We start from the raw sequence: 27,844 nt of genomic DNA, 5'->3' as shown, positions 1-27,844 counted from the left end.
TCTAATAACACAAGCATTTATACAACAACAGAAAATACAATGAAAGTATAAAACTTAATGAGACCAAGCAAACAATTGCAGTTAGTACCAGAAAGGGAGGTTCTGCAGTCCTGGGGAATTGATTGGGTGCTGCAGAGCATGTTAAAGACAGTCTTTTCCATCTTTGATTTTCATGAGAATGATAGTTAAAGCAAGGCATTTCAGATAATTTTTGAAAATCTCCTAGTATCACACACTCAGGGTGAACTGAGAACTATAAATTCTAAGGGCAAAAAAAAAGATATTACAGCATTTTCTGGATATAGTTTAAAACATAACCCATTAAAAACAACACAAAATCTTGGCTTCAACTGAATTCTGGAGAAAAGCTCTAACAACCAGTGTTGAGAGGATTTAGTGGAAGAAGGTGACAGGAATGAACCGAGCAAACAATTGCAGTCCCACCAGTGAGGATCCTTGGTTTGTTTGTTTTTTTTTCCTTTAACTACAAGTTCACTCAGACTAATGCCAGATCTTGTCCTAAAGGTGATGACAATAAAACCCTTAGTAGTTTGCTTATCTACAGTTTTCTTCTCTTTCTCTTCTGATGGGAGAGACAGCTGTTCACTAAAGGGTAAGATGAAAATTGACACACACAGTATCAATACAGCTCTGCAATCCATTGAGAATAGTCCAGAGAGACTCCTCAGCCCTATCAGAATGACACCCCAGCCCTATCACTTCAGTACTCAAGCTCCTTCTGTGTTTGGAGGATTAATAAACCCTGGAGCACAGTAATATATTTTAAAAAGAAAAGCAGTCCAATTTAAATTGTGCATTCTAACAGAAAACAACCATTATTGAGCTTAATCTATGACCACATTTTGCATGGGTTATTTTAAAAAATTTGTTCATTCTACATACTCAAGGAATTGGACACTTTGAATCTGAAAAGCTTTTCTGCATTTAAAGGACAGTTATTGTTCATGTGTGCCATCTACCTTTCCTTAATCCCATATGATTGCAGCCAACAGGAGCAATTTGCCCCTCATTAAGTCTGTAAGTAGCATGGATATCCAAGTCTTTCAAATATTTTTCATCAGTTTCTGTCTTAATAGTGATTGATATGTGCTTTGTGTGAAGTTGAAGCTATACAATTTTGTCTACCAGTGCTCCTTTTTCCTCTGCATTTCACATCTAAATTGTTCGGTAAACACAATCCATAAGAAAAGATTTTTCTCTGCTCTTCAACAAAGGAATTATTCAGGTTTACTTGTGACAGACACTCTTAATACTGCAAAGCAAGGTATAAAGAAGGCCTGAAGTTTGGTCTGAACTCTGATAGATCAGTAAAATTGTGGTAGACTACATGTTTACCCTCTTTTAACTGCTACAGCAGTTTTATACTTGGATTTTTATTGCATTCTTTCCTTTTTTCCTAGCTATTAAATAGCTCCCAAACCCAGAAAACCAACAAACAACAGAGAAAATGAATATCCTACCTTCCTCACAGTTTTCTCCTTTATAGCCCACAGAGCAGACGCAGTTGCCCTCGATGCAGGAGCCATGACCTCCACAGGAGGGGTCAATGCACTGGCTGATGGGCACGTCACATTCTGGACCTTTCCAGCCACTGTAGCACAAGCAGGTGCCTTTGGAGTACTGACCATTGCCACTGCACAGAACGGGGCAGGCAGCTGGAAAACGGAAGGAAAGAAGAACAACACACAGGGTCATGCATGTAGTTGTGTAAAAGTGCGCTAAAAATCCACTATCACACACTGACATTCAAATATGTTCAGTTACTGGGGAAAAAAATTGTGATAATTCGTAGTGGTTCAGTTCTTCACTTCCCAAACAAATAATTTGATTGCTATTTAAAGCACATAATAATAATAATAAAGCACATGTGTGTTGGGCATTCTGAGAATACAACTCCTGTTCTTTGGAGAATATTGATAATATTTGGGATAACTAATAGGGTAATGTGAATATATTTGAGTTTGACATTATTCTGCTTTGTTTCTCTAGGTAACATCCAATTTTCACAGATAGAACACAAAACATTCAGTCCCCACAACAGCTTATTATATGGCATCTTTCTTCTACCATAACACTTCTTTAATGTAATGTCCCCAAACTTTTTTAGACCCTTTTCTTTTCAGTAAGATTCCCGAACACAAGAATGACACAAGCTTTCAGCTACTACAAGTGCACCTTGGCACCACTATCCCTGCTGAGCCTTGTTTCCCTCAATCCCAGTGACAGCTTTTACCCTGTGTGTACTGGCAAGAAAGCACCATTAACCCTCATCCCTCTCTACTGTGTTATTAAGGGGGTGAGACATTCTCAGCAAATATTCATTTATGCAAATAAAATGAAGCTATGAATAATAAAAGTAGTCAGTAGGTCTTGGGTGCCAGGAATCAGACATTGTACATATGCAGAGCAATGGAAAGAAACAAGTGGTTAATTAAAACCAAGGTGCATATAAATGTTTCCCTAAGTCATATTCACTCCTGTGTGCTCATGTCTCCCTTGGGAACATGGCAATCTGTGAACCTCTGAGCCTGTCAAAGCCTGGCTGTGTGGTCACTGGCCAGAGAAATGGAAAAAACCCCAGAGAAGTAACAGAAAATGGGAGTAATGAAGTGAGTCTTTAAGAAAAGCTTGAAGCACTTTTGTGCTCTTCTCTCTGATGTAGTTTGATAAAGACAGAAAAGTATTTCCCTGTCTTTTCTCTCTTCAAAGTAATTAGAAATGAACACCCGGTGTTACAGTGCCAAAAATATACTCAAGCTACTATTAATCATTAAAAGGTCCTAATGCCTTCTTGGCTTCTATTATCCCTTTAACCCCAATGATCAAGAAGAACCCAAGTAATTGATTTCCTACAAAGAAATGTGCAATGGTCCAGTTATCCAACTTCTCCATTGTTCAGCCCTGCAATCCTTATTAATCTTAGCTGTCCCATTGATCTGCTGCAAAAACACATTTCAGGACAGATTTTTTGGTGAATTTTCTTATTTGACAGGTGAAAAAATTGATCAGAAAAAATAAAATTCAGATTTTCAACCTGGAAAGTTAGCTAAAATTTAGAGTGCTAAGAATTATTTCAAATAAAACTACAGATTAATGGGCTGCATGTCATAGAATATGTATAATATTTTTGGTCTATTTTTCTTCTACAATAGAACAATTTCAAAGTCAGTATGCTGAAGTTTGGGGTTTGCTACTGCTCCTATGTCTTAGATTCATATTATCCATCCTTTGTAGCAAGAGAACTTCATTCTGCTTCATTCCTGGTGTTCTCTCTTACTGTAAGTTTTGTCCAGATGCTATTTTATGCAAAAATGAACAGAAATCTGAACAAAATAAAATTTCCATCAGCAACTGTAGGTGTAGCAGAAGGGATTACAAGTGACCTCACCCCTGGTAATTCACAGCTGTGCTAATTACCAGAGAAAAAGAAAAGAACAGCGTTGCCCTTAATGGGTCACAGTTGTGACTAATAAAGATAAGTGTGAGAAGGGGTGGGCTGGCTGGTCAGGGAGAGCCTGGGGGCAGAGGAGCCCTGAGGAAGAAGGAAAGATCCAGAGAGACAGAAAGAAGAACAAAACAAGGAAGAGAGTTGCTGCTGCAGAAAATCTGTGTGGATCTGATGGAGTTAGAGCTGCTGCTGTCTGCTGCAGTCACAGCTGAGCCTCTGTGGTCAGAGGCAGCAGGGAAACACCTCAGTCACATTCCAGCAGGAGCAGCCAGCAGTCAGGGGCTGTCAGGGAAGCAACAGCAGGAGCTTGCTGTGGTCACAGTCAGGGTGGCCGAACTGTAAAGGAGAATTATCTGGGACCCTTTTCATGCTTTAAATGAGAGTCTGTGTCTTGGCTCATTTCTACCCTAGTGAGAGGTCTGCTGCAACAAGCATCATTTTCATTTCAGATGTGATATATGTTCACAAGTGCTTTACTGAGTTCACTGAAAAAGTTGATGCTGAATTCCTGTTGGTTTCTGACCTAAGTTTACTGAGCCAGCTGTATTGAAATACCACACAGACAAATTCTCCCCACACTGCACTCCAGGACAGTCTGTCTTACATCTTTTTGCACCTCAGCATCAAACAGCTTTCCACGATGTACCACACACTGAACTAACAGCAGCTTGAATGCTGCATGACTATTCCTTGTGGCTGCATGTTCCCCTGAGGAGCCTGGCTCAGCTCCCAGCACAGCCTTTCTGATCAGGTGTGCAGCTCCTGCAAGTCAACGAGTGAGCGAGAAAGAAAGGGATCAACCCAGCATCACTTCCACTTTTTGGCTATGAAGATCTGGGGCGCAATTTCTTTGTCCGTAACTCTCAATTTCACTGCAATTTAAAGCCTTGTTTTGGCCTGACACTAATACATTTTCTCAAATCAGTATAAGAAAGGTAATAATTCCTGTCCTGCTCTCTTTGCACAGTGTAGAGGATTTTGGGCAAGTGATCAGAAGGCAGCCTGTCCTGAAGACCTGGAGTAATCATGAGTGTCGAGTTTCTTGGTGTCATCTTGCACACCCTGAAACACTGTACAGACCCTGGTCTTTTAACTGGAACTCACTTTAACACAAAAAAAATCTTTCTAGGACAAGGCTCCTGTATGTGGTGGTTAAGCCTGCAGTCCCTTTGGTGAAGTCCACCACAGAAGGAAGCAAAGATTGCTGGATGCAAATCCTCTCCATGTTTCCATGGCACTGCAGAGACTCAGAGCTGTCACTGCTGATGGTTTCTCAGTGTGCATTCCCCAACTGCACTAGGACACACTTGCTGAGCCCACCCAGCTCCTCACCACACTGTGATAAAGCTGCATGGGAAGAACAGGTCCCAGGAAGGCTAAATGAATCTGGGGGCAGTTTCTTAGGAGAAACTGCATTTGTTCAAGTAGTTATAAGGACAAAAACTTAAAACTGACTCACAAGCTGGATACAAGTGAGGAACAGCTCTTGTTTTCCTGTTCTACAGACCAACATGTGAATCAATTCCTGAAAAGATTTCTATTCTGCAAACCTCTCCTCTAGCATGAAAACTCAAAGACAGTAACTCTATTTAAACAGCACACTACCTTGAAAGAGGGACTGAGTAGAAATAACCCATTTTAAAAATAAATAAAAGAGAAAACCAAAATGACAAAAACATCCAAGCCACTCAACTATGACCAGTCTAGACCTAGCTAGAGAGGTCTGGACCTGTAATTCTGTGCCAGACACCTGCTGTAAGAACACTTCTCTGCTTGCTTTGTCCCCAAGTCTCATTAAGCACTGGGTAACTGCAGTCCAGTTAAAGACAATGGGTATCTGATATTTGGAACTTGTCTGTAGGGAAACCATTCTTATCTTCTGCTTTTGATCTGGATTTGCATGGTTCAGCTTCTGGGGTACCAGAGCCTGGCATTGCAGAGGAAAGGTTACTGGATGGTGCTGGCTCTTGGGCTGAAGAGCTCCCACAGCAGTTTTTTAATGTCCCCTGACTCTGCTACGGTGCTTCAGGAATTTAAGAAAAGCTGAAAGCCATGTCACAGCTTTTCATGCCTCTCTTCATGTATCTATCAGGTCAAGGGTCTTGCTGTGGTTCATGAATCTATTCAGTCCTTGTGCAGCTTGTCTGTAAGCTGAACAGCAATCTGCCTTCAGGGGTCTGCCAGGGCAGTCACAGTGCCAGTGACACCAGAACTGACTCTGGACAAACAAGAGAATCTGTCACTTAACCTTAGGGATGAGTGCATACAGTTAAGATTAAGGCACTTGCAACTTAAAGCCAGAGTTTTATCTACAACCCTTTGCTGGAGTTATTCTGCAAACTATAGGAATATCACTTGGAGAACGAGAAAAAGGACAGATTCTGGGATAGATTTGAGCATTTCCAAGACTGCCATGCCACTAAGATTGCAGGAGAAACATGTAAGCAAGAATTCAAGAAGGTCTAGGTTATTACAAGAAGCTGGCTTGTCACTGCTGTAATAATAGCCCTTCAAGACTGTTTTTGCTATGGGTTTATAGTCTGTCCTGTGTGAGGAAGAGAGAGAATCAAGCTGCTTTTCTATAGAGAACAGGAGCAGGTTGCCTAAACAGAGTTCTGCTATGCCTGTTTCCTAGATCATTTTGCTGCAGGATGAGACCCAAACCAGTCCACCCTCATTTTACATCCTGGCAGCTTCAGGTGACTTGGAAACTCCTCAATAATATTCTGGATTTCTTGTTATCTAGGACTGTTTGTGTTTCCCCATAGGAAGTAAGCAACTCCTGGTCCAGGACAGAACTGATTGCTCAAAGTCTGTTGAAGCAATGTGGAGGAAGGTGGTTTATCTAAAGGAGCAACCAAGCTCCATCTCATTTCTGTGTGGATTGCATATCTTACACCAGCATGGCAAAAGTGGACAGAGATCGTCAGGAGTAGTTATGGCAACACTCGGGCAACTTAGGCCCAAAGGTGTATGTCCTGAGTGAGGTCTGGATGAGCACAACAGCTATTAACCTTTAATGTTTTTTGGTTATGGGATGATGCCCTTTACTTGTATTTGAACAAAATCAGACTGAATTTTTAACATGGGGCTCAGCTGATGAACAGACACTGCAGACCCCTGAGTCCTGCATGTATTTGAGAACAGTGATGCAGCAGGAAAGACAAGCCAAGCATCCCTCTAGAAGTTCTCTCTCTAAAGGGTATTTTGGAGTAATGTTCATATTCCCTGATGCATGAGGAAAGGTGATTTGGTAACAGCCTGTTACACACAGATGAGGAGCAGAGATGGCCAGGGCTAATGCCCACAGAGTCTGGCACCAAAAGCCACCAGCTTTTGTGTCCCAGCTGCAGCCTGTGCACACACACCTTGCACCCCCCTCCAGTGTCCACACACACATACTCACCCAGAGCAGTTCTTCTAGAGCATGGCAAGAAACCAGCAAAGGATATCTGAGGAGACAAACACTTGGAGGCTCTTGAAGAGCTGGATTAGTTACACAGCTGCTGGGCTGAGAGGCTTTCCCCTGCTACTTGAAGCTCCAAATAGGATGGGAAGGCAAAGCTCTGGCTTGGTTTCTCTTGCTGTAGAGCAAACATTACCCTGGTGCAGAGAGAGTCCTGTACCACTAGGATCTAGGCTGCCAGTTCTCTACTGCAGAATTTTTTCAGTTCCTCCTCGTAAAATAAACAAATTGGTATATTTCTCTTGAAAATCATTTGGGTCTCTGGGCACAAATATATGCAGACTGGAAAGGTTTTGGAATTTGCATCTATAAAGCTTCCCTGTCCTGGATCAGGTCAAAAGCAATGCCTTTATATTATTCTTATTTTGCAAGCAGCTCAGCTTTTCATTCAAATGTAAATTTTAAAACATGGTAGAAGAAGAATATAATTTTTGGTCCCATCTAATTTTTTAACGTGTGTATTGCAGAATTTTGTGGTGAGATGCCCATGACAAAACTGCACCAAGGGATGGTATTTGGGTAAGGGCCAGAATGGTTGAATCCATAATGCTTGCAAGCCCTAATCTTGCATAGAAACCACACTTTTCTTTCCCCAAGCTGGAGTGCATAGAAGATGAGTTTGGTTGTTTTTTCACCCTGTATAAATAGCATGGAAAATCAGGACTGAGCATTCAAGTATGACCTTAAGACAGAAGTAAAAGAGCACTAGGAAATTATCTGCAGTGCCTGAGCACTGCTGACTGTTCCATCAAAGAGTTTTAACAAGATTAATTGACAAATTAAAACTCATAGAAGAACTTTCTGTGATTGACCACAGAACTTCAACAAATTCATAGAATGAAAATCTGCAAAGACTACTGAACACAAAGAGGCTTGGTCTGTTGTAGAAAGTCCCAGCACACACTGCCTCTGGAACCAGAATAATTTATTGGAGAAGCAAGAAAGGCAAATAAAACTTTTACTCTCCTCAGCTATCTGCTGTATGTCACCATCATAGCTAAAATTCTGGGTGAAATGGAATTTTGGTCTCAGCCATTACAGCTTTACTTCCCTCTAAACAAATACACATTCAGAAAAAAAGCGTTCTGAAGAGACACAATTTATACTCCAATGTAAGATATGTTCAGTCCTTGTTGAACTGTACAGAATTTTGCCACATCTAAGAAAAATATTTATTTTTATCTGTAGTTGCTCCTGTTCAGGAGGAGGAAGTAAATTTCAGTCACAAAAATTCACTGAACTGATTTGGGCAGCCTTGCTATGCTCTTTGGACATGGAATTGCACAAATTCCTTGCTATATAAAGGAGTGGATAATGCAAGCACACTTGCATAATGAAACTGAGGTTGTCCTTTTTTTCACTGACCACCAGGAATTGAACTGAAGACAGATGTAGGTCAAACTTCTTAGCACTGAGCCCTACCAGGGACCCTTCTGGATGCAGTTCCTCTAGGGGATAATTAATTCAGACTCTGTAATACCTCACACTTGGACTTCCTTTTAGCAGAGATTAGGCTGCTACTGCTGAGAGATTATGCACAATTTTGCCAACATATAAAGAAGATGGATTTCAGTTTCTGACAGTCTAATCTGAAGCTTATAAATGCACTCCAGGTCAGCTCCAAACTGGAGCAGAAATAGAGGAAAGAGCCAAGACAAATGTTGTGTACAACTGCCTGGTTCCTAATGTGATAGATGAGAGCAGAGTCACACTGTACTGGCACTTTTTTTGGTCCTTATGCTGGTGAGACATATGCAGCATTTAGACTACACGTATTAATTTATATTCAATGGACAAATTAGATTAATAAGTAGGCAGGTGAAGATGTGTTTTACTCATGCAAGAGTTGAATCCTACAACTGTCAACCAAAGCCCCAAATAATTTTAGATTCACTGCAAAAGCTACAATCAAGTTCTTGTTCTCCTAACCTATTTATGTATGAAAAATCTTAATCTAAATGGTCTAAAATCAACAAAATTACTATACCCAAAGGAATCAAAAGCATTTGCATTTTAGGAAATCTGCCCAGTTATTAAAAAAATTAATTGCTGTCAACTTGAGTCAGAACATCGGCTCCAGAATTTATATGAATATTATAAACAAAAAAGTATTGAGACATCCCTTGTTTTATTATACATCCCATATTACACGAAATTAACAATGCCCTTAATTATCATATCCCGTGTTACACCAAGTATTTGCCCATAGACATTTCTAAAAATTAGAAGACATATAAATCTATTAGTTGTAGTCTCAAAATACAATGGTTTTGCTTGACAACACTTCCCTTCATATTTTCTGTTTAAACCTATTTCAATCAGTTGGCTGCACATTTCACTACTTGTCTGCAAACTCATTAGTTTTTACGCAAGTTCATTTGTGGATATGAAAATCTGAAATAACTTCTAAGACCACTTCATGGTTTGTGTTGTTTCTCTTTTACTAGTTGATGCTAATTTTATACTACTTGCCTTGGGAGAAGCTGCTCCACCCTAGCAAAATCATGCCCAAGAAAATCATTCTGGAATGGGAAACTCAATTAATCCAGGACTGTGTTCTCTCACCTGCTCTTTGTGCCCCACAAATGTGCTATTTGCACAGTCAGGAAGAATGGTGTTTGACTAGTCTGGTTGCTCTTCAGAGATCACTAAATTCACTAACTCCCATCAGGCTGAAATCTTCTTAAGAACAGTGACAATTAGAAAGATCTACAAAGTCTTTTTTAGGTTGCTCTAAGAGCTTGTGCTCTTCCAAGCAGAAATCATCTAGAAATTCCCCCAGAAGCAGGAGAATGCACAACTGTGAACAACTGTCACTGCCATGAGGTGGTTCAGCAGTGACTCCATGAAATGCCTTGACTGCAGAACACAGAACTAATTTCAATGGTTTAACAGCAGTGCTGCTCTGCCCTGGCTGGCACCAGGTCAGCATCACAAAGGAAATTCTCTCCCAGCACTCAAGCTCTGCTCTCCCTACCTCAGGTGCCCAACACCAGCCCCACCAAGCTCTGCCAAACTGCACATTAGCAAGCAAGGAGGAAACCCACAGAAGAATTTCCAGAAGGACAAAAAACCCATCAGGTGTGTCAAATCTCTGACATTCAGAAACCATTTGGGGAAAGAAGCACACGCTGACTTAAGCACTAAAGTATGGATGCTTTAATTAATCCGGGGTGAATTTAATTGCTTTAGTTAAGTGGAAATCGGGTTAAAAATGATGCAGAGCATGCTGGGGTGTGTTAAAAACATGACATATGAGTTGGATGAATCGATAAATTAAAACTGCACAGATGTTTTAATTAAACCCAGGAAACTTAACGAAGATCACCAGAGACTTTTAAGCCTATGATTAATTCAATTCATTTAAAATACCTGTAGAGATATGGGGATGCCTCCATTTTGGGAGTTATAGAAGTTCTCAATCGATAACTACTTAAGCTGTTCTACAAAAAAAAATGGGGTGATTTTTATAGAAGTGACTGGACAGCATTAACTGCACAATTAATATTTACATTCTTCTGAACACTCAGCAAACTTTTGCTTTGGCCCAAATTTATCACAAAGGTCATATTTTTTTCTCATGCCTTCAGTGTGAGCCTATTCATCAAAAAGAAAACACTTGCTGTTCCCTCCTCTACCATTGCACAAAGTACCTGTTTCCATTAGATAATTGCTTAGCTTAACAACTGTTACAAAAAATCTATGTAAGAAATACAAATGTGTCTTCACACACTAGGACCAATTTCCAGAAATGCAACATTTTTTTCGAACAGTGTCTTTGAGGTTGCTCAGTTGGTACAAGTAAATTTTGCTTGATTATTTGACCCCTATAATATTTTCAGTAACAATAACAAAGCAGTTATTGTTTGTCAAAGTCCATAAGAATAAGGAAATCAAAACAAAGCCAATATCAAATACCTCAGAACTATTTTAATGGTGGATTGAGAGGAGTGAAGCCCCATTACTGCTTTTGTGAAGATGAGCTTAGACAATCTCACTAACCACCAACAAAGATCTTAGATGAAGATGTTGGAGTGCTTCAGGGGAGGGAAAGAGACCACTGTTCTGTCTCCCTGGAGAAGGCACAGCTGCACATAAAAAAAAGAATTTCAAGTGGCATAAAACAAACTACAAATTGGAGATGGAGAAAAAGAAGGACATTTGAGTGTACTGACACTGGACAAACCAAGTAGCTGTGCCAGGACTTGATCCTGTCAGTACATTCTGGATTCAGCTCCTGGTCAGCCTGGTTGTTTCTCTCTCCACCATGGCAGAAGCTCTGCCTGTGCTAAGGGAAGGGTGCAGTTCCCCACACAGTGCAGAAGGTGATTTGCAGCCAATCCAGATCAGGTCCTGCCTCTCTGCTGCACCCTTAAAGAGCACCACAGTTCCATCTCTTTTTCACATGCATCAATGCATTCAAGGAAATTGAAGTTCCCTTGCTCTGGTTCTGACTTACCACAGAAGAATGAGACTGATCATTTTGCCACTTGTTTTATGCCTTTGAAAAGGAAGGAAAAAACCCAAAGCAACCAAACCAACTCTTTTTCTGTGAGTAACACAGAATCGGAGCTGTGAAATTCCTGCTTTAGATAAAAGCAGTGAAGTTGCTACAAGACCACGCAGAGAAACAAGTTTTACTTCCTACCAACAGATGGGAACCAGCAGATGTTGAAATCAGCTACTGTCATAGACAGGCATGTAGATATTCATTCCTATGTTTTGATAACTTCATCACTAGGAAAACTGTGGAGGAAGGCAGAACTAAACTATTTCAGAGTGTTCAGTTGCTATCCCAGTGGAAAGAGTCAGTGAGGAGTCAAAGAGATGATGCTTCAAAAGAGCAGCAGTGAGATGATGCTCACAAACAGCAGCACTAAGGACAAACATCATATACCAGAAATTCCCTTCCAAACATAAGTGTTGTGATCCACAACAGAAAAGCACTAACAAAGTCACTAATGCTTCTAGAAAAAGAAACAAAACCTGAAATATTTCTTAAAATATTTTTGGTAAGTTTTACACCATTGCCAGTGAATGGTGTAAAAATTCTTGCTCCTGTGGTAGTGGCTCAGCTCTGGCTAAATAGCAGTGCAGTAGATGCAGGACTGCACCCACAGCCTGCAGCATTCAGGGTATTTAAAATGCAGGCTGGTTTGGTTTCATTTCAGTTACTATTATTTGCCTTGTTAAATCTACCAGAAAAGTTAAATCATAACATGTTTAACTGCACAGTTCCACATTAGCTGCAGATATTTAAACATTTTTCTACATTTGAATTAGAGATTTTTTTGTTTGTTTGAGAAAGAGAATGGGGATGACAGTTAACTGAATTTAATCTTACTGAAGTAAGAACTAAATATAGAAAATATCTAAATTACAGTTTTGAATCCAGATATAGTGTAGGTGTGAACAAAGTCATGCATGCTGAAATCTGAGGCTGTGATTCAGGGCCGTTTCTGTTATTCAGGGATGGCAAATGTCTAAGGATGTCTGAGAACAGCTGTATTTCTATAATGTGATTCACAATACTACTTAATCATAGTCACTTCAATGACATTTACCATCATCACAAGGACTCCAAGAAGATCCCAACACAACTGCCAGGATGAACCCTTAGAACTTAATGAAATAAACAAACACCAGTACAATTCCAGGGAGACAAAGCAAAATAAAACCAAAATGTAGATTGCAATACAATTAGATAAGCTAACCAATTAAGCACAAAAACAAATTACAAGGCATACAGCACAGTGAGCACAATTCAGCTTAGCAGAGCTGAGTGGGAGCAGAGAAATTCTTGGCCACCAATGGAAGTATTATGAAGGAAAGAAGATTTTTGGCTTGCCAGAACTAAGCTGCACAATGATTTTTGTCCTGCATGTATTTATATGGATGTCCACTTCCTTGCTGCACTCAGAACCTTTTGAAATATTCTACCTACTGGAACTCCATTGAAACAGAAGATATTTGTGCAAATAGATGTGTTTGTGCTGCATAAGTTTAAGAAGGGAAGAAAGAGAAGTAACTGATAACACAGCAGTCTTCAAAGGCAGCTGTGAGAGATCAAATGAATGTACCCAGGTTTTATTAAGTACGAAAATATTACATAATGCTGTTAAAGAAAAATCCAATAATAAGATTTTGCTGTGTTTCCATGTGCTTTCCATCTTGAACATAAGCAAAGCAAACTTTCCTATAATACTAAGCCAATAAAATTTGGTTCCAGCTCAGCTACAGTACTTACTGCCTGTGGCTCTCTTTAGTCCCTGAGTTTCTCTAGGTGGGGTAGAGCATGATCAGACCAAAATACCTGAGTGTTTGCTGAAATCAGAGAATTGTAATTCCTTACATGTCCACTTTCCACCTATCATGTTTTGTCCATCACTGGCATCAGTGACTTCTGTCAATTATTTTCTTCTTCCTCCCTTACTGAATTCCTCAGTATCCCCCATTATTTTTAAATTTTTTTTCTTAATCCTTTCAGCTTTGTCTGAAACTTCCTCCTGCAGAATAAATCTGCCTTCTTACCTGCACCACTACCCTACAAGCTCTTTGGGAAAAGGAATCATGCATAATTCCAAGTTCACAGGCTGCAGCATGAACTCAGATATACATGAAAGGACAATGTAATTCACATGGAGAAATTTGCCTGCATGTTTACTGGTGGTTTAATAAAGAAAACATGCTAATAAATTGCTACATGAGATGCAACTATTAGGTGTATTTAACAACATTAAATACATTTTGTTAAAAAGTTTAAAGCATTTTTGTTTCCCTGTAGAGCCCCAACCATAACAAAAAGAATGAAGGATGTACTTCTAAACAACAGGGGAATCTCCACTTTAAACAATTCAGGACAAGATCTTTTGCAGATAAATTCTTTATAACCCTAAATTCAGTGCTGGAATCAGCAGGAGCTGTAGAAACTTTAAGAAGAATGTGAAGTTAATATTTTGCATGTTGAAACTTATATTCTTAAAGTACATTTCCTCAAGTATTCCCAATGCTACAAGCAGCTCCTGGGTGCTATTTCAACTTTGCAAATACTCCCTTACAAAGAATGCAGAGGGTATGAGCACCAGTTCCAGCCTGGTGCAGAAAAAGGAGCAATCTGAGCACTGTTAATCCTCCTGTTCAATCTACACTGTACTGGAGGGACAGGTACACATCTCTAGGCAGCAGTGAAATGTTATGTGTTAAATACCTCGTGTTGTAACACACTTAACAAGCTATCTTCTGCAGAATTCTAGAGCCCAGCCCCTCCATCCAGCCCCTGTTCTTATTTCCAGTCTCCAGGAGGATCCCTGAGGATTGACGAGGAAGCTCAGACCAGATACGATGGCTCCTGTTGCCCTGAGCCCCTTCTGGAGCAAGGAGCACTCACAATCTGAAAGAATTCAGCCTGTGACCCCTCCAGCCCCTGGCTCCTGCTTAAATTGCCAATTAGAAAGAGTTGCAGTGATGGATTTTGTGTTGGCTCTCCTTGTCTGCCTGACACTGGATCAAAGCTACTATCTCATTTCATGCAGACCAGCTAGCAGCTGATAGACAGCAATGCCTGTCAGTCATTGTCAAAATAGGCTGCATGTCTATTTATTTATTCTGTAATTAATATTAGCCAGAGTTAATGGCACAAGCTCCTTTTTAGAGTGTAATGCAGTTCTGTAAAACCAAGAAAAACAAGGGCAGACAGGCAATCACTGCCCTGTACATAAAAACCTGTAAGGCAACCAAAGACATGACCAGTTAGCAAGAAATGAAAATAGCCTGCTAATAAAATGTGAGACTGGGAAAACAAGAAGAAAATTTATAACAAAGGCCCTTTAAGGTACTGAGTCAGAGAGGTGGGAACTGCTGGTGGGAAACACTGCCAAAGGCAGCCTTGTCTGTTCAAGTATCAGAATGATGCTTCCACCCACTGTGAGGGAAGATTTGAGTGACAAGCCAGGGCTGTGCTGCTGCTGCAGCACGCACACAAGTTGGCACACATACACACATAAATACACAAAACCCAAAAACAAACCCACCCAGAGAGAGATACAAAGAGAGAAGCTGAACACGCTGGATTCTGTCAACTGCAAGAAAGGATGTGAGATGTGTGTGGGTGACAAGTCAGGAATGCAGCATTTCCAGAGAAAAGCACACTTCTTTTTTCTTCCTTCCACAGTACAGTGTAAAATGATACATGCTATGATTATGAACACCTAAAATGCTTACTAATAGTTACTTCTTCTTTGATTTACCTTTTTTTCTCTCACTTCTTCTCAGACCTACCCCTACATTCTTGCTCCATCAAAGTGGAAAATACCATCATTCTACTTTTCATTAAAGTTCATAGTCTGGATTTTTTTTTACTTTTTTTTCTTGCCTCACATTCAGGCTTTGACAAAGTTTTTTATGGACTTTATTCTGCATTGCCTCTCTAGGTCAGAATTCTGCCCTGGCTTCCAGTAAATAAAATCTACATTAAATAAACACCTTTTTCTCCACATTGATAAATTCAATCTTCTTCAGTCATGTTTATATGCAACACTGCTTCACTAATTACATTGCTAATTTATTAATCTAACCTTCAGCTGTGTGCCTCTTCTTTCCCAGTCTTGTTTCAGGTCTTTTATCTTATGGAACATGAACTTCATGCTCTAACTTCATTTACAGATCCCCTTCAGCCCACACTGCTCACTGCTTGAATTCTGACTTCAACCTTTCTAGAACTTAGGATAGGATGCTTTTGAAAGTCAGATCTTAGAACTGCCTTTTTTTTTTTTTTTTTGGAGCTGTTTCCTCTGCTCAGTCTCTCCTCTGAAGGCCCCATTTCCCTCCATTATCCACAAAGATGTTATCCGCCCCATCACCCCTCTTTAAAACCGCCTTTACTACAAGTCAACTGCTTCTATCCCCAAGTTAACAACAGTCACACTGCTGGTGTGTTTATAACACTGCATTATCACCATTTTTTTCTGTATCTTCATATCTGTCAATTGGTTCCCATTCATGCCCTTTAAACTTGTATTGAGGTGGTACATCCCTGGAATCACGTGCTGCTTTTATTTGTTTGCTTTGTGTGTAAAGGATTAACCACAACAGATCACTTAAATTAGGGCTCAGGACAACATTGTAATAATGCCACAAACCTGAAATTTTTTACACTTCTCCTTTCCAGCTTTGCTAGGCAAAACGACCTGGTGACAGCATCACCATGTTTGATCCACCCTCCCTCATTTCTCTGATCCTGTTCTTGCATTTGCAGGGAGCCACTTGAATAGTTCAAGACCCTTTCCCCAGCTTGACTGTGCCACCAAAGGCCCAAAGTGCTGCCTCACCTCAGCTCCCACCTCCTCTGTGAGGCCATGGCCATGTGCAGGGCAGGCAGAGGGAAAAGGGGATTCAGCATCCCCTCACCTTTTCCTTCAGAGTCCAGGCAGTCTCTGTCTGCTTAAGCTACTTCCAGTTCCTAAAACTTCAACCCAAGTTCTGATGACAAATAGTGATTCCCTGAGTCACACAGAGAGGAGATGTACACACCTATAGATTAGCAGCTGGACATCATTCCTGTGGGCCATGTGCTCTACAGCAATGAACCATGTTCTCAGTTATTCTGCAGGATGCACCCCAAAATTCAATGTTGTCCCCATTGCAATCACTCCCAGAACAGTGTGTGCCACTGGGAGCATTCTGGACACAGCACAAAGACAGCAGTTTCAAGCAGTGTGTTCCATGGATGAAAAAACATTATTTTTTGCACTGTTGTCAAAGCAAGAAGCCTCTGAAAAGCCTCAGAGCAAGATGAGTCTCAAACAACTGAAATTAGATAACGACTACAAAAATGCAAGAGTTGCTACTTCTAGTAATTACACCTTACTTACCTAGTAATTGACAGTTTTTTACATATTTTTATACAGAGATTAATAGCCCACACATAACAAAGAAAATGGCAATGGTAGGAATTCTAACTGTGGTGCAAACAGCAAGTCCATTAGAATAAATTTAAAGAGAAAGAGACTACACGTTACAGCTTTGTAACTATTTCAAACTAAATAGATGTTGCAAAAGAAATAAAAAGAAATTTAAAAAAACCTACCCTTCTTTTTATACTTATTAAAGTGGCGCCGTCCTTTGCCAGTAAGCCAAAAACAAACAGAATGAAAATAAAATAATGAAAAACCCACACAAGGAGAACAGGAAAAGAAATTGCGAATAACATAAATCTGAATAATTAGAGTTCTTAAAATCAGATTAAAAAGTCAACTGATCAAACATCGCACAAATTTCTGGTTTAAAAAAAATCCAAAAGCCTTAATTTCATTTAGATTAAAATATTAAACATGTTTCTTATTACATTGCATAATCAACTAGAAGTATCTGCTAAATGGCAACTTCATGGCAGTTGACATAAGCTACTTGACTCCATTTTTGTCCTTCTTTCACAAATTGGACACCATCTCTTAGCAGGCTATGCTCATCATATCAATGTAGAAATCCTATGTGATGGTGCATTGTTCACCTTTTCAGATTAGCTAAAGACGCTTATGATGCAAATCCAAGTATTTTAAAATGCAAAATTAAAGGAGGCTCTGCTCACAGTTGCAAAATAGTATTTGACAGAGTCTTTGGAAGTGGTTTAGTTAAAGGAGTGGAAGAGTTGCATGCCCTTCAAATATCTTATGAGATGAAATGAAATTATAGCCAAGTCTGAGTCACTTCCAGAACTCAACTCATTGTAGCACTGAACTCCATTTCCAAGTGGCAAAAGGCAGGACATGCTGATGGATGCCTGCTGCAGATTCACCACAGACCTTGAAATCCAAACTTGGATCAGACATGAACAGCAACAATTCTAAGCAAGGACTTGTTGATATACTTCAGTGGTTATATCACAGATCTTACAGAAAAACAGAGATTAATAGAAAAAGGTGAAACACACCAAAAAATAACAATAATCACAGCTGCATGTCTGATTCTTTAATTGATCCTTGGCCAGAGAATTGTTTTTCACCAATAGCTCCTACACATAATTGTGGACAAGAGGTTACTCACAGTGCAGTTCAATTCACAGCAAATCTTCCACTGGCTTTAACTGTACACACTTGCTTTATCAGGACACAGCTCTGCATGGAATTATCCTTTGATTATCAGATTTTCTTTTTCTTTGTATGCCATATCTTATCCACATGAGATCAAAATGTATCATTACCTTTTTTGTATGTTAGATGAAATTCTTTAACCTTAATAAGGATAAACTCCAAAGGGAATTTTGCCTAAGCAAGAATGGAGTAAATCTGCTGATACTGAAGACCAGATAATAAGCTATTTCCACAGAATGAGAATGAGAAATACCCCACACAGGGTTTGGCAGGAGTGTTTGAGAGGGTGAAGCTTGTTCCATTTCAATCAGGGTATGAAAGTGTGTTACACCCTGTGGGTTGGGCCAAAAGTTCATCTCTTTCCAATAATTTTCATAGTGTTTTCTTGAAGCTAATGGATCTGAAGTCAAATCTGTGCTGTGTCCCACAGCTTTCCTTCATTTTTGTATTTTTGAACCAGGTGGATGGAGGGGTCCCTGTGCACTGCCTGCAAATGGCTTGCAGAGACTCCCCCGATGTCTCACTGCCTCTGATGGCCTCAGGACCAGCCCTGGGATGAAGGAATGTGTTTCATATCTGTCAGACTTGGGGATCACACAAAGGGAAGCTCTCAGACTGCTGTTACTGCATGGACCAAGTTCTAAAAGCCATCTGAGGAGCTTGCTCACATTTTCTCCACATTTGAGTCTTGACTCAACTTATTTTATGGTGGAGAAGTGAGACATTGAAAGATGCATTGGTAAGGAAATAATAATTGAAAAAATCAAATTGAAAAAAACCATTATCCTTCCATACTTGTCACAGTTCAAATATAAATTTAATGCTATGGTAGATGTACATTAAACATGTGTCCACACATGTTTAATACATACATGTATGATGTAAAAGATGTGATTCTCTATTGCATTTTACTGTGTTTACCCTGCATAGAATTCCAATTTTGATTTCTGAGTTCTGAAACTGCTCTCACATATGAAGAGCATTCAAGTAAGCAGAAAAGCCTGTGGCTGTGAGAACAGGCATGAAAGGGGTGAGGCAAAAAGCCCCCACACCCAGCTCTCAGGGTAACACTGTGCAGCTGTTCCAGCACAGAAACACGAGTTCTGTCAACACACCCATGTTCTCATCTTGTGCAGTTTTTCAGGCTTCTTTGTTCTTTAGAAATACCATCATGTCTGACAAGAAAACAGTACCAGAGTTGAAGGAAGCTTCCATGAAACCATTTCTGCTTTTGAGGGGAAAGAGACAACACAGAAAGGACAAAGCAGGAAGCAGAGGGAATGCACTGAGGGGCAGGAGAAGCCTGACGAATAGTTTGACAAGCACCCTATTCGAAAGCTATTTATCTGTCACAGCCTGAAGGAAGTATTTTCTAGCACTAACACAGCACACAGTGCTACACAGAGGTTCAGTAGACAATGCAGGATTGCTGCACAACTCAGAATGCAAATGAGTTGATATAATGGCCATGTATGTGTGAAGGGTGGCAGTGAAGCACACAGTCACTGCATGCATACTTTCACAGGTTAACACCACAGAAAAGCACAGAGCTGTCAGTCTGTATTTATAGCTCACATTATCACACCATTCACTTTGTGCAATACAGATATCTCCTCTCCAGATTTACCAGCTGTCTTAATTTCTCAGGTAATCAAACAACTACTTGAATGTCCTGTAAAATGAGCAGGGTGAATGCTGAAATAGCAGTCTTAGCTTTTCAAGGCCCTTGGGGTCTCTATTTCTCTTTTTTTTTTGTACTGGGGCACCTTCAAGAGCCAAGTGTGGAGACAAAACCCAGAAATTACTCACTTCAGTACAACTATAGCAGCTACTCAAGGAGTATTTGATTGACACATGGATGTGCCACAGCAGTGACCAAGGTGGGGCACAATGAACTCTCTGCATCAGGAGTCTAAGAAGAAATGAGCAAATTTCTAAGGCCCTTCAAGTTATCTTAAAAAGCTTTCAAACACCAGGCTTTCCCCCTTGGAACCCTAAAAACCCTGTGAAAAATAATTGTAAGCATGATATTGGTAGTGTGCCTAAATCTCACACAAACTAAGAAGGAAGCAAACTGTAAAATGTTCTGAGTATGCTCAGAAGCAGAGAGGAATACAACCAAGCCACTGAATTTAGACAACACATCTGCTACTGGCTGTACAAACTAAAGAGTTCCTTCTTTGTGAATCCTTTCCCTACCACTGCTATCCAAAACTCTCAGAAAAAACTTAATGAACACATACTGCCAATCCATAGATGTCATTTAGATTTCTACTTAATCCTTGATAGCAGTGTATTTCCCAGTTTTAGTTGTTAAAATTTACAATTGACATTTCACAAAATGTTTATTTTAAGATTTTATCAGGTCCTACCTATTCTCCTACAAAAGGCAAAGTTCCTTTGGTCAAAGAGTAATTTTATATGCAAGAAAGATGCTTTGTACTAAAAGTTAGGCTCAAGCAAGCCAGAGTATGTACTACACTCTATCAATGAAGATAATCAGTCTTTTCTTGCAGACCAGATTATCAGAAAGCATTGATAATTCATCCACTTTTCCAGAAAATAAATATTTTCTGCCATTTCTGTCTACTACCTTTACCACAAAAAAAGTCTGTAGCTATGCAAGCTCATTGGAAATGCGGCAATACTTCCTCAAGATCTAAGAGTAAAAAAAGCAAATTGTTCTATTTGAATCTAGCTCAGACCCATGCTAGCTAGCAGGCATTGTAGATCAATAGATGACAGACACACACTGTGGTTATTTGTAAATATAGGGAAAATGATACCTTTAGCACAGTCTGCTCCATGAAATCCTGGAAAACAGTGGCAGACACCTGAGACACACTCGCCATTCCCATGGCAATGACGTGGGCAGTCTTGCACCGAGTCTGAAATTAAAGCATCACAAGCACATTAATTGCTTAATTCCTACTTAGGCTACAGATATTTTGCTTATATTTTTCTTCATTTTAATTTGTCCTCAATACTTAGAAGTGCAACCCCTAACAACATTAGCAGCACAAGGTTCAGGTGAGGCAGAATGCACAGAGTTTCATGAGAACACGAGTATGTGTAGAGATTTAGTGACACACACTAAAGTCACATATTAAGTTCTGGGCTTTATCAGAACCCAAGGTCTTCTGACAGTGCTCAAATCCTCTGTTCCAAAAATAGGCAGGACCTCTTGAAACTTCTACAGCCATGCTTGAGTTTATGTTGTGCAGCAAATAGAATGCTTCCTCAGGAAAATCAACACTCTCCCTTTTGCAATGACACTGTTCTTGCTCAACCACCCTGCCATGGGAAATTGATCATCCCAAGAACTGTGTCTTCTTTTCCTTCTACAGGCATTTAAAGCCTCATTAATTAAGCTGACAAAAGTATCTGCTGAACATGACAAAGAGGAGCTCTTTTGCTGTGGCAAATCTACTCGATCCTTAAAGAAATGAATTAAAAGATGCAGGTGGCTGTGCAAGTGAATGAAGAAGAGTTCTGTAAAAACACAGGACAAAGTTTAATATCAGAGTTCGAGTGACTGACTGAAATGTTGATGACCTCAATAATATGAGAAGAGTAGACACATAAGCCTGATAACATTTCAGCTGCACCAAAATACTTATTTTCCACAATTTCTGTTATCATTTGGATAAAGCACACACTACTTTGCATAAAAACAATCTAAAGATAAAACTCCATTTTTGAAATCAATTCTTAAAATTATTTTAATTTGAAAGCTGTTGGATTTCAGCAGAACATATTTTCAACAGTGAATTATTGGAACAAAAATCTAATTGGAATATTACTCTTCACTATCATTCTCTGTTGTTGTGGGACCTGTGGTTCCAAACTATATGGTTCTGACAGCCCCAGGCACCAAATCAAGCTGCTGTACAACACAGAAAAGAGAATTTGGATTTGGAACTAGCAGAACTATGGAAAGTATTTTTATTTGTCAAATAAAACTGCAAAGAAGAAAAGGATTCAAGTAGAACTTTAAATCTAATTTCACAGTTACAGGACACCAAACACAAAATGTCTAAAGCAAATTTTTAAAGAGATGTCATTAGCTTGGGCTCTTGAAATGATTAATGTAAACAATGGAAAGAAAATATTGAAACGTAATGCTCAAAGATATCAATTTGTCTCATGAAGAAGCTTGTTTATAGATTTATTCATTATTTTGCTTCATGGCACACAAAAGCATTTTCTATGTATTCAAAATCATGGTGACTTTAGTATTGTCTAGGAGTTAACATAATTTCTGTTATTCTTCCTCCTCTTCCACACCAGAGAGATGTTCAGCTGTCTCAGAGCCTTTCATTATGAAGCATCTGATACAAGGTGTGTAGAACCAGATAAAACACTGTATTTTTCTCCAGATTTCATTTCAATCACTATCATTGCTCTATCAAGTAGCCTACCTGGCTATTACACCTTTGATGCTCTTGAAAGCAATAGCCTTGACCTGGCAACCCTGTAAAGGGCAGCTTATAATATCCTAAGATTTTCTAAGCACAACAGGGGCAAAACAAGATATAAGCACAAATATTGTTGTTTTTAGAGAAGTGGAAAAAGCCTTCTATGGAAAATATGGGGGGAAATTATATAATGTCATGGTTTGGCAGGGGAGGAATTTAGAGAAGTGATGCAAAAGCTTTTTGTGTAATTGATAGTTTGTGGAACCACTACGTATATATACTAATTTTTTAAGACTCACAGAAAAGTATTTTTTCATCTTAATTCAGGGTAACAGAAACAATTATGTTTGTACTTAATGACAGTGTTGATTATTCACCTACTCCCTTTGGGATTTAGGCAAACAGACTGAATGCTATACTAATGTAAAAGGAAAAAAAATCTCAGCTACATATTAATCAGGCAAGACTAGAAAACACCTCTGACTATTTTTCATCAGATTTAAACCCTCAATTTGACTTTTTACACCTTCCCTGAAGTAAGAGGAATTACAGATTTATACAACACAGTGCCATTTCAGACTTCACCAGCCAGGACAGAATATCACAAATTTGTTACACCTCTGTGAAAAGATAGTCAGCAAAGTTCATTAAGAGCTTCAAAGGACAACAAATCTAATAAAGCTTGGAGAATTTAGACTCAGTTTGATTCTCAACTGAATGTAATCCTATTCTAACAAAACTGCAGCTGGATGTTCTTCCGCCACGTTGAGGAAATGACTCACTGCTAGGTGAGTGGTAAGCTGTAAAGCAACATACAGCTAATTAACTGGCTCAATTAATCTCTAGGATGGCTGCAAACAATAATCTCATTTTCAGGTATCATTTTCTTGAGCTGTCTTTCCACCAAGATTAAACAGCTCTCCTGTTGGATACTATTCCACCTGGGTGTAAAGAAGCATCTTCAGAGAAGCAAATAAAAAGTATCAAAATGACAGAGATAAGGGGGAGGAACATTAGCTGGGGAATGCTTCAAACCACACTGAATTTTCTGAGCCTTGTTTTCCAAAAGTAAACTCGAGATCTATGGGAATGCTAAAATATTAAGAGAAAAATTAGTGAATTAAAGTCAGCACACTCCATTACTGACTCTTTGCTAAAGCAGTGTTGAGGAAAAAAGTGCACAGCATCACATAAGGACAAACAGGCCAAATACTGCAGGAAAATATTCCAACTTTGGGTAAGGCAGGGTATAAACAGAGAGGAAAAGTCCCCAGGTGGTGGGAGCACCTACCCAAAATGACTGTGCTGAAGGAGACCACCTCCTTGTCCTTGCCATCGTTGTAGAAGGCCAGGTGCCACAAGCCCACGTCCAGGTACTGCACGAACACGGCCTCGTTCTGCACCAGGGTCTGCACGCTGCGGCGCTCCCGCGGCGACTCCACCACGCTCCACTTCTCCTTGCCATCCAGGCGCTCCATGAAATCATACTGCAGGGGGCAAAACAAAACAAGGGGGAAAAAAGGAGAACACAAACAAAACCCCAAACAGACCTGAATACGGAATGGTTCAGCTCAAAAATCTGACTGTTTTCTCCTCTACCTTGTTATAAAATGGTATTCTGGAAGAAACGGGAAACTAACATTTACTAGCTGACCATGGAACACAAAGAGATTCTGTGACTTTTATTCTTTCTTAAACAGTGACCTAGAATTATGCATCTTTCCTCTGCATAGGTGATCATAAAACGTACAAACTGACAGGATGGTTTTTGAGAAAATATTTGGAATCTACTATTTGACCCATTAATTTTAGGTTCCTACACAGCTTTCAGAGACTCGGGAGACCCACACCCTTTTCTAATCAATTGCCTGCAATAAATTCTTTTTGAAACAGGAATAGATATCTGAGGTGTAACACCAGACATATTGTTGAATGGAAGCCCCCAGAATGTGCAACAGGTATAGCACAGACAGGAAATGTGATTGTCTAAAGTAACTCATGACCAGATAAAAATACACTGCACAAGTTTTACATCACAAAGTTGCTTACCTGAGGTTGTATGAGGAACAATCAGGGCAAGTGTGATACAAAAACCAGAGGAAGCATGGAAAGGAATAACACAAATAAGGGAACTGAACATATATTAAGGAAAATTGAGAATTTCTGTTTGGATGGCTTCCAAAGAAGGTAGAACATTGCATTAATCTTTGGAAAAGGGATCAAACAGAGCAAGTGATTATTTAGAACATAAGAGCGATGGCACCATTAATGGCATGAAACTAAAAAAAGAAAGAAAGAAATTTAAGATGAATGTCAGATAAGCTTCCCATCTATTAAACTCAGTAAATAGCCTCCCAATGGAGATGCCACAATTAAGCAAGACTGGAAGAAATATTGGTTAGTCTACAACAGGGAATAACTCTGCATAACAAAGCAGCTGGGAGAGCTGTCCTAATAGGCTTTTTTTCTGTCATTAATGTCTGTGATTCTGGAGCTCTCAAGCTCAACTGAGTAGATCTCATAGTCCCTATCTAAGGGAAGCCCTTAAGAAACACCAAAACCAATATATCTAATCTTTTGATAGCTGTATAACAAGTCCCCTATGAAAACACATCTTGTTTTAGACACATTTATCTGTGTAGGAGTAGATAGAGATAGATAGACATGTCTAAAGAAAGATGCATGTGTTCAATAAAATACAGTAATAGTATGTGCTTGCTTGCCAGTAGCTTCATTACATTTCCCTCTGCATTTCCAGGCTGTGCCCTCAACAACTATGAGAAAACATCTACCTTCTCCTACTTTCAGTTTAAACAGAAAACTGTAACCTTGCCTCCCAAACAGAATAAACATCCAGAGAAGGACACACAGACTGTCTTTCACACTGTATTCCACTCAGGAACTGTGAGCCCTAGTAAATTATTCACAATTAGTGATAAAATAATGAAGATTTTCCCTATTAGTGGAAGACAGACAAATTTAGCACTCTAGTGTTATCACATCTACCCAAAACTGAGGTATAAAACCTCATCTTTCCAGCTGAAAACCTCTTATATACCAGCATTACAGAGCCCTGGTATGCTCAGCCTCACAACAAAGGGAAATGTCTGCCAGAACTATTGTCTTGCTGGTAAACTGGGGAACTGACACTGACCTGCAGCCTTTCCACAAAGCAAATCCATGGCAGGGAGGAATTTGAGCCCCAATCCACTAATGTTGAGAGCTATCATCACAGTGAGTGCATTATGCACTCTATCTATGATTCTGTGCTCTTAAATGAGGGACAAAGTAAGAGAAGTGGAATAAAAAGTTTCACTCAATATCAGATTGCCATCCACTTGAGCCTTTTCCATATATGATTTAAATGGCAAAAGGTAAATCAGATAAATTAGTAAAATTCAGGCAAAGATGCCAGAGATGTAGAGAATTCTGGCATGCCAGTAACTTTCAGCATATGTGAGGTACCAAACACACATATATCTATCTCTGAAATCAATGGCATTTGGGAAGATTGCTAAAAGCCATTGTCTAACAGTCAGAGGTTAAGGACAGATTCATCACCTCCTTGGGAAATGTTATTACTTGGGCAACATCTTGGGAAAAAGAAATTGTGCTCTTCAGAACAATTGTTCACAAAGGGTCAACTGGGGAAGCAGCAATAAAAGCTGACATTTCTCACTGGCAACACGCTGTTCCTCTCTGCTTGTGCTGGCAGGTTCCTCTGCCTCCCCCTGTTTGATGCTGATTCTACCTCATATAGCAGAGAAGGCTCAGCAGTTGGCCAGATCGAAGGGGAAGAGTTTTCAGCCTGAAGCTGCTTGAAGTAGTTTTAGCTGCAGAATCTCTTTTCATGATGATGGGGTATGACCTGGTGAGAGCAGGTCCCTTGGCACGGTGATTTTAACTTGGTACAGTTAAAAGGGGTATTGCCCCTCTTCAATCAAACCAGGACAAATAATTTAATGGCCAGGCAAAAGCAAAATGACTGAATCTGGATAACTCTGAATGCTGAAGTACTGGTGCAAAGTGATATAGAAAACAATATTACATTTTTATCCCTCTTCGGATTTCTCAGGACTGAGGGGGGAAAAAACAAAAAGAAGGAAGTTAATGTATCTGCTGGTGGTTCCCTGGATGCATTAATCTTACATATGTCAGTAAGGATGAGGTATTTGTGCCCCAAAATCAAAAATCCCTGACTGAAGGGTCACCAAGAAGACACTGGGAACTCATAAGCAGATAAGATTTCTTCACATGCTTGGCTGAATTATCATTTTGCTTTTCATGGCCCTGTTGATTTTCTGATTTACCACCCTTGCATGATTAATTACTTTTACATAATGTTGTGCTGAAGATATCACTCTTGCTTTAAAGCTACTTATTGGCATATATGAATAGATTAGAAAACCCATCTAGGAAAAGGAGGCAAGTAATTTCATGATCATTAAAAAGCAACTGTGGAATCCTTAATCTAACACACACACACACAACTGCTAAGGAAGAGGCCACTAAATCACATGAATTAGGGAATGGACATGTCAAACCAAATTAAATCACTGATGTAATTTGGAAGTTTCACTGACTTTTGGCTTTTTTGCTTTCTTTTTTAATGATCCTTTATAGTTCATGGCTTCATACTGAAAGTCACAAAAATGGCTAAAACAGCTCAGGAACAACATGCAGCAGAAATCCCAAATGACTACATCATCGGAGTTCAATTTTGCAGCAGGGAGTACTTACTATGATTAAAGCCCAATATAAGCAACTGACTTGCCAGCCTACACTGCTAAACAAATTCCAAATTCTCTCTCTCGGTGAGTTTGTTTATTTTTACTACCCAGCATACTGAAATCCTACTGCTTACTTTTATTTACAAACCTAAAACCTCATACTAAGTTCTTTCTGAGCAATTTGTTTTTATAATTTCTCCATTCAGGGCTCTCTACCCTCTGATGCATTTTATTCATGGGCTATTAACGGCTTTCTTTTTCTGGTAACCATGGGGAGCCAGCAGAACAGTTTGGGAGCTTCACACCTATGGCTGTGAGTCCAGCACTGCACAAAGCCACCGAGCCCAGCCACACACAGAGGAAAGGAACCACTTGTGACCACTGTGGAGCTGAGGGAGCTCACAGGGCTCAGGATTGGAAATGCAGAAAGCTGCCATAATCTTCAGGGATTTTCCTGGACTTGAAACAATTTGCATACCTCCACAAAAAGCCTAGGAGTTTTTGAGATTAGGAATAGAAGAGAATGATCTCCTAGAGCTCTTGTCTCAATGAGGGATGCATATTCAACAGGAGAGGGGGAGCACGCCTGGGGTGGCGGCCAGCACTCGCCTTTATGCCAAAGCCCTGTAGGATCTAAGCAGCCAGGAAAACATATGGCAGGGAAACTTGTTTGC

At 39.7% G+C, this 27,844-nt stretch overlaps 1 protein-coding gene across 15 annotated transcripts in view; it reads right to left on the bottom strand.

Annotated features, from left to right (window-relative positions):
* TENM2 (teneurin transmembrane protein 2) overlaps positions 1-27,844 on the bottom strand; it is a 612,801-nt gene that overhangs the window by 83,649 nt on the left and 501,308 nt on the right. For 8 of the 15 annotated variants that reach the window (XM_054288118.1, XM_054288120.1, XM_054288119.1 and 5 more), the window contains 4 exons: positions 23,732-23,927; positions 20,809-20,910; positions 17,020-17,052; positions 1,482-1,676 (listed from right to left, as the gene is read on the bottom strand). In XM_054288118.1, coding sequence (XP_054144093.1) covers positions 1,482-1,676; positions 17,020-17,052; positions 20,809-20,910; positions 23,732-23,927 — 526 coding nt within the window. The remainder of the gene's footprint in view (positions 1-1,481; positions 1,677-17,019; positions 17,053-20,808; positions 20,911-23,731; positions 23,928-27,844) is intronic. The other 7 variants (XM_054288122.1, XM_054288123.1, XM_054288124.1 and 4 more) reach the window with 1 other exon arrangement.

The sequence above is a fragment of the Melozone crissalis genome, unplaced genomic scaffold, assembly GCF_028551555.1.
Source record: "Melozone crissalis strain CALT ecotype California unplaced genomic scaffold, PUWL_Pcris_2 ptg000061l_1, whole genome shotgun sequence".
In the NCBI taxonomy this organism is placed as follows: Eukaryota; Metazoa; Chordata; class Aves; order Passeriformes; family Passerellidae; genus Melozone; species Melozone crissalis.
The sequence above is the reverse complement of the archived record's forward strand: the minus strand, read 5'-3'. Positions and strand labels throughout refer to the sequence as shown.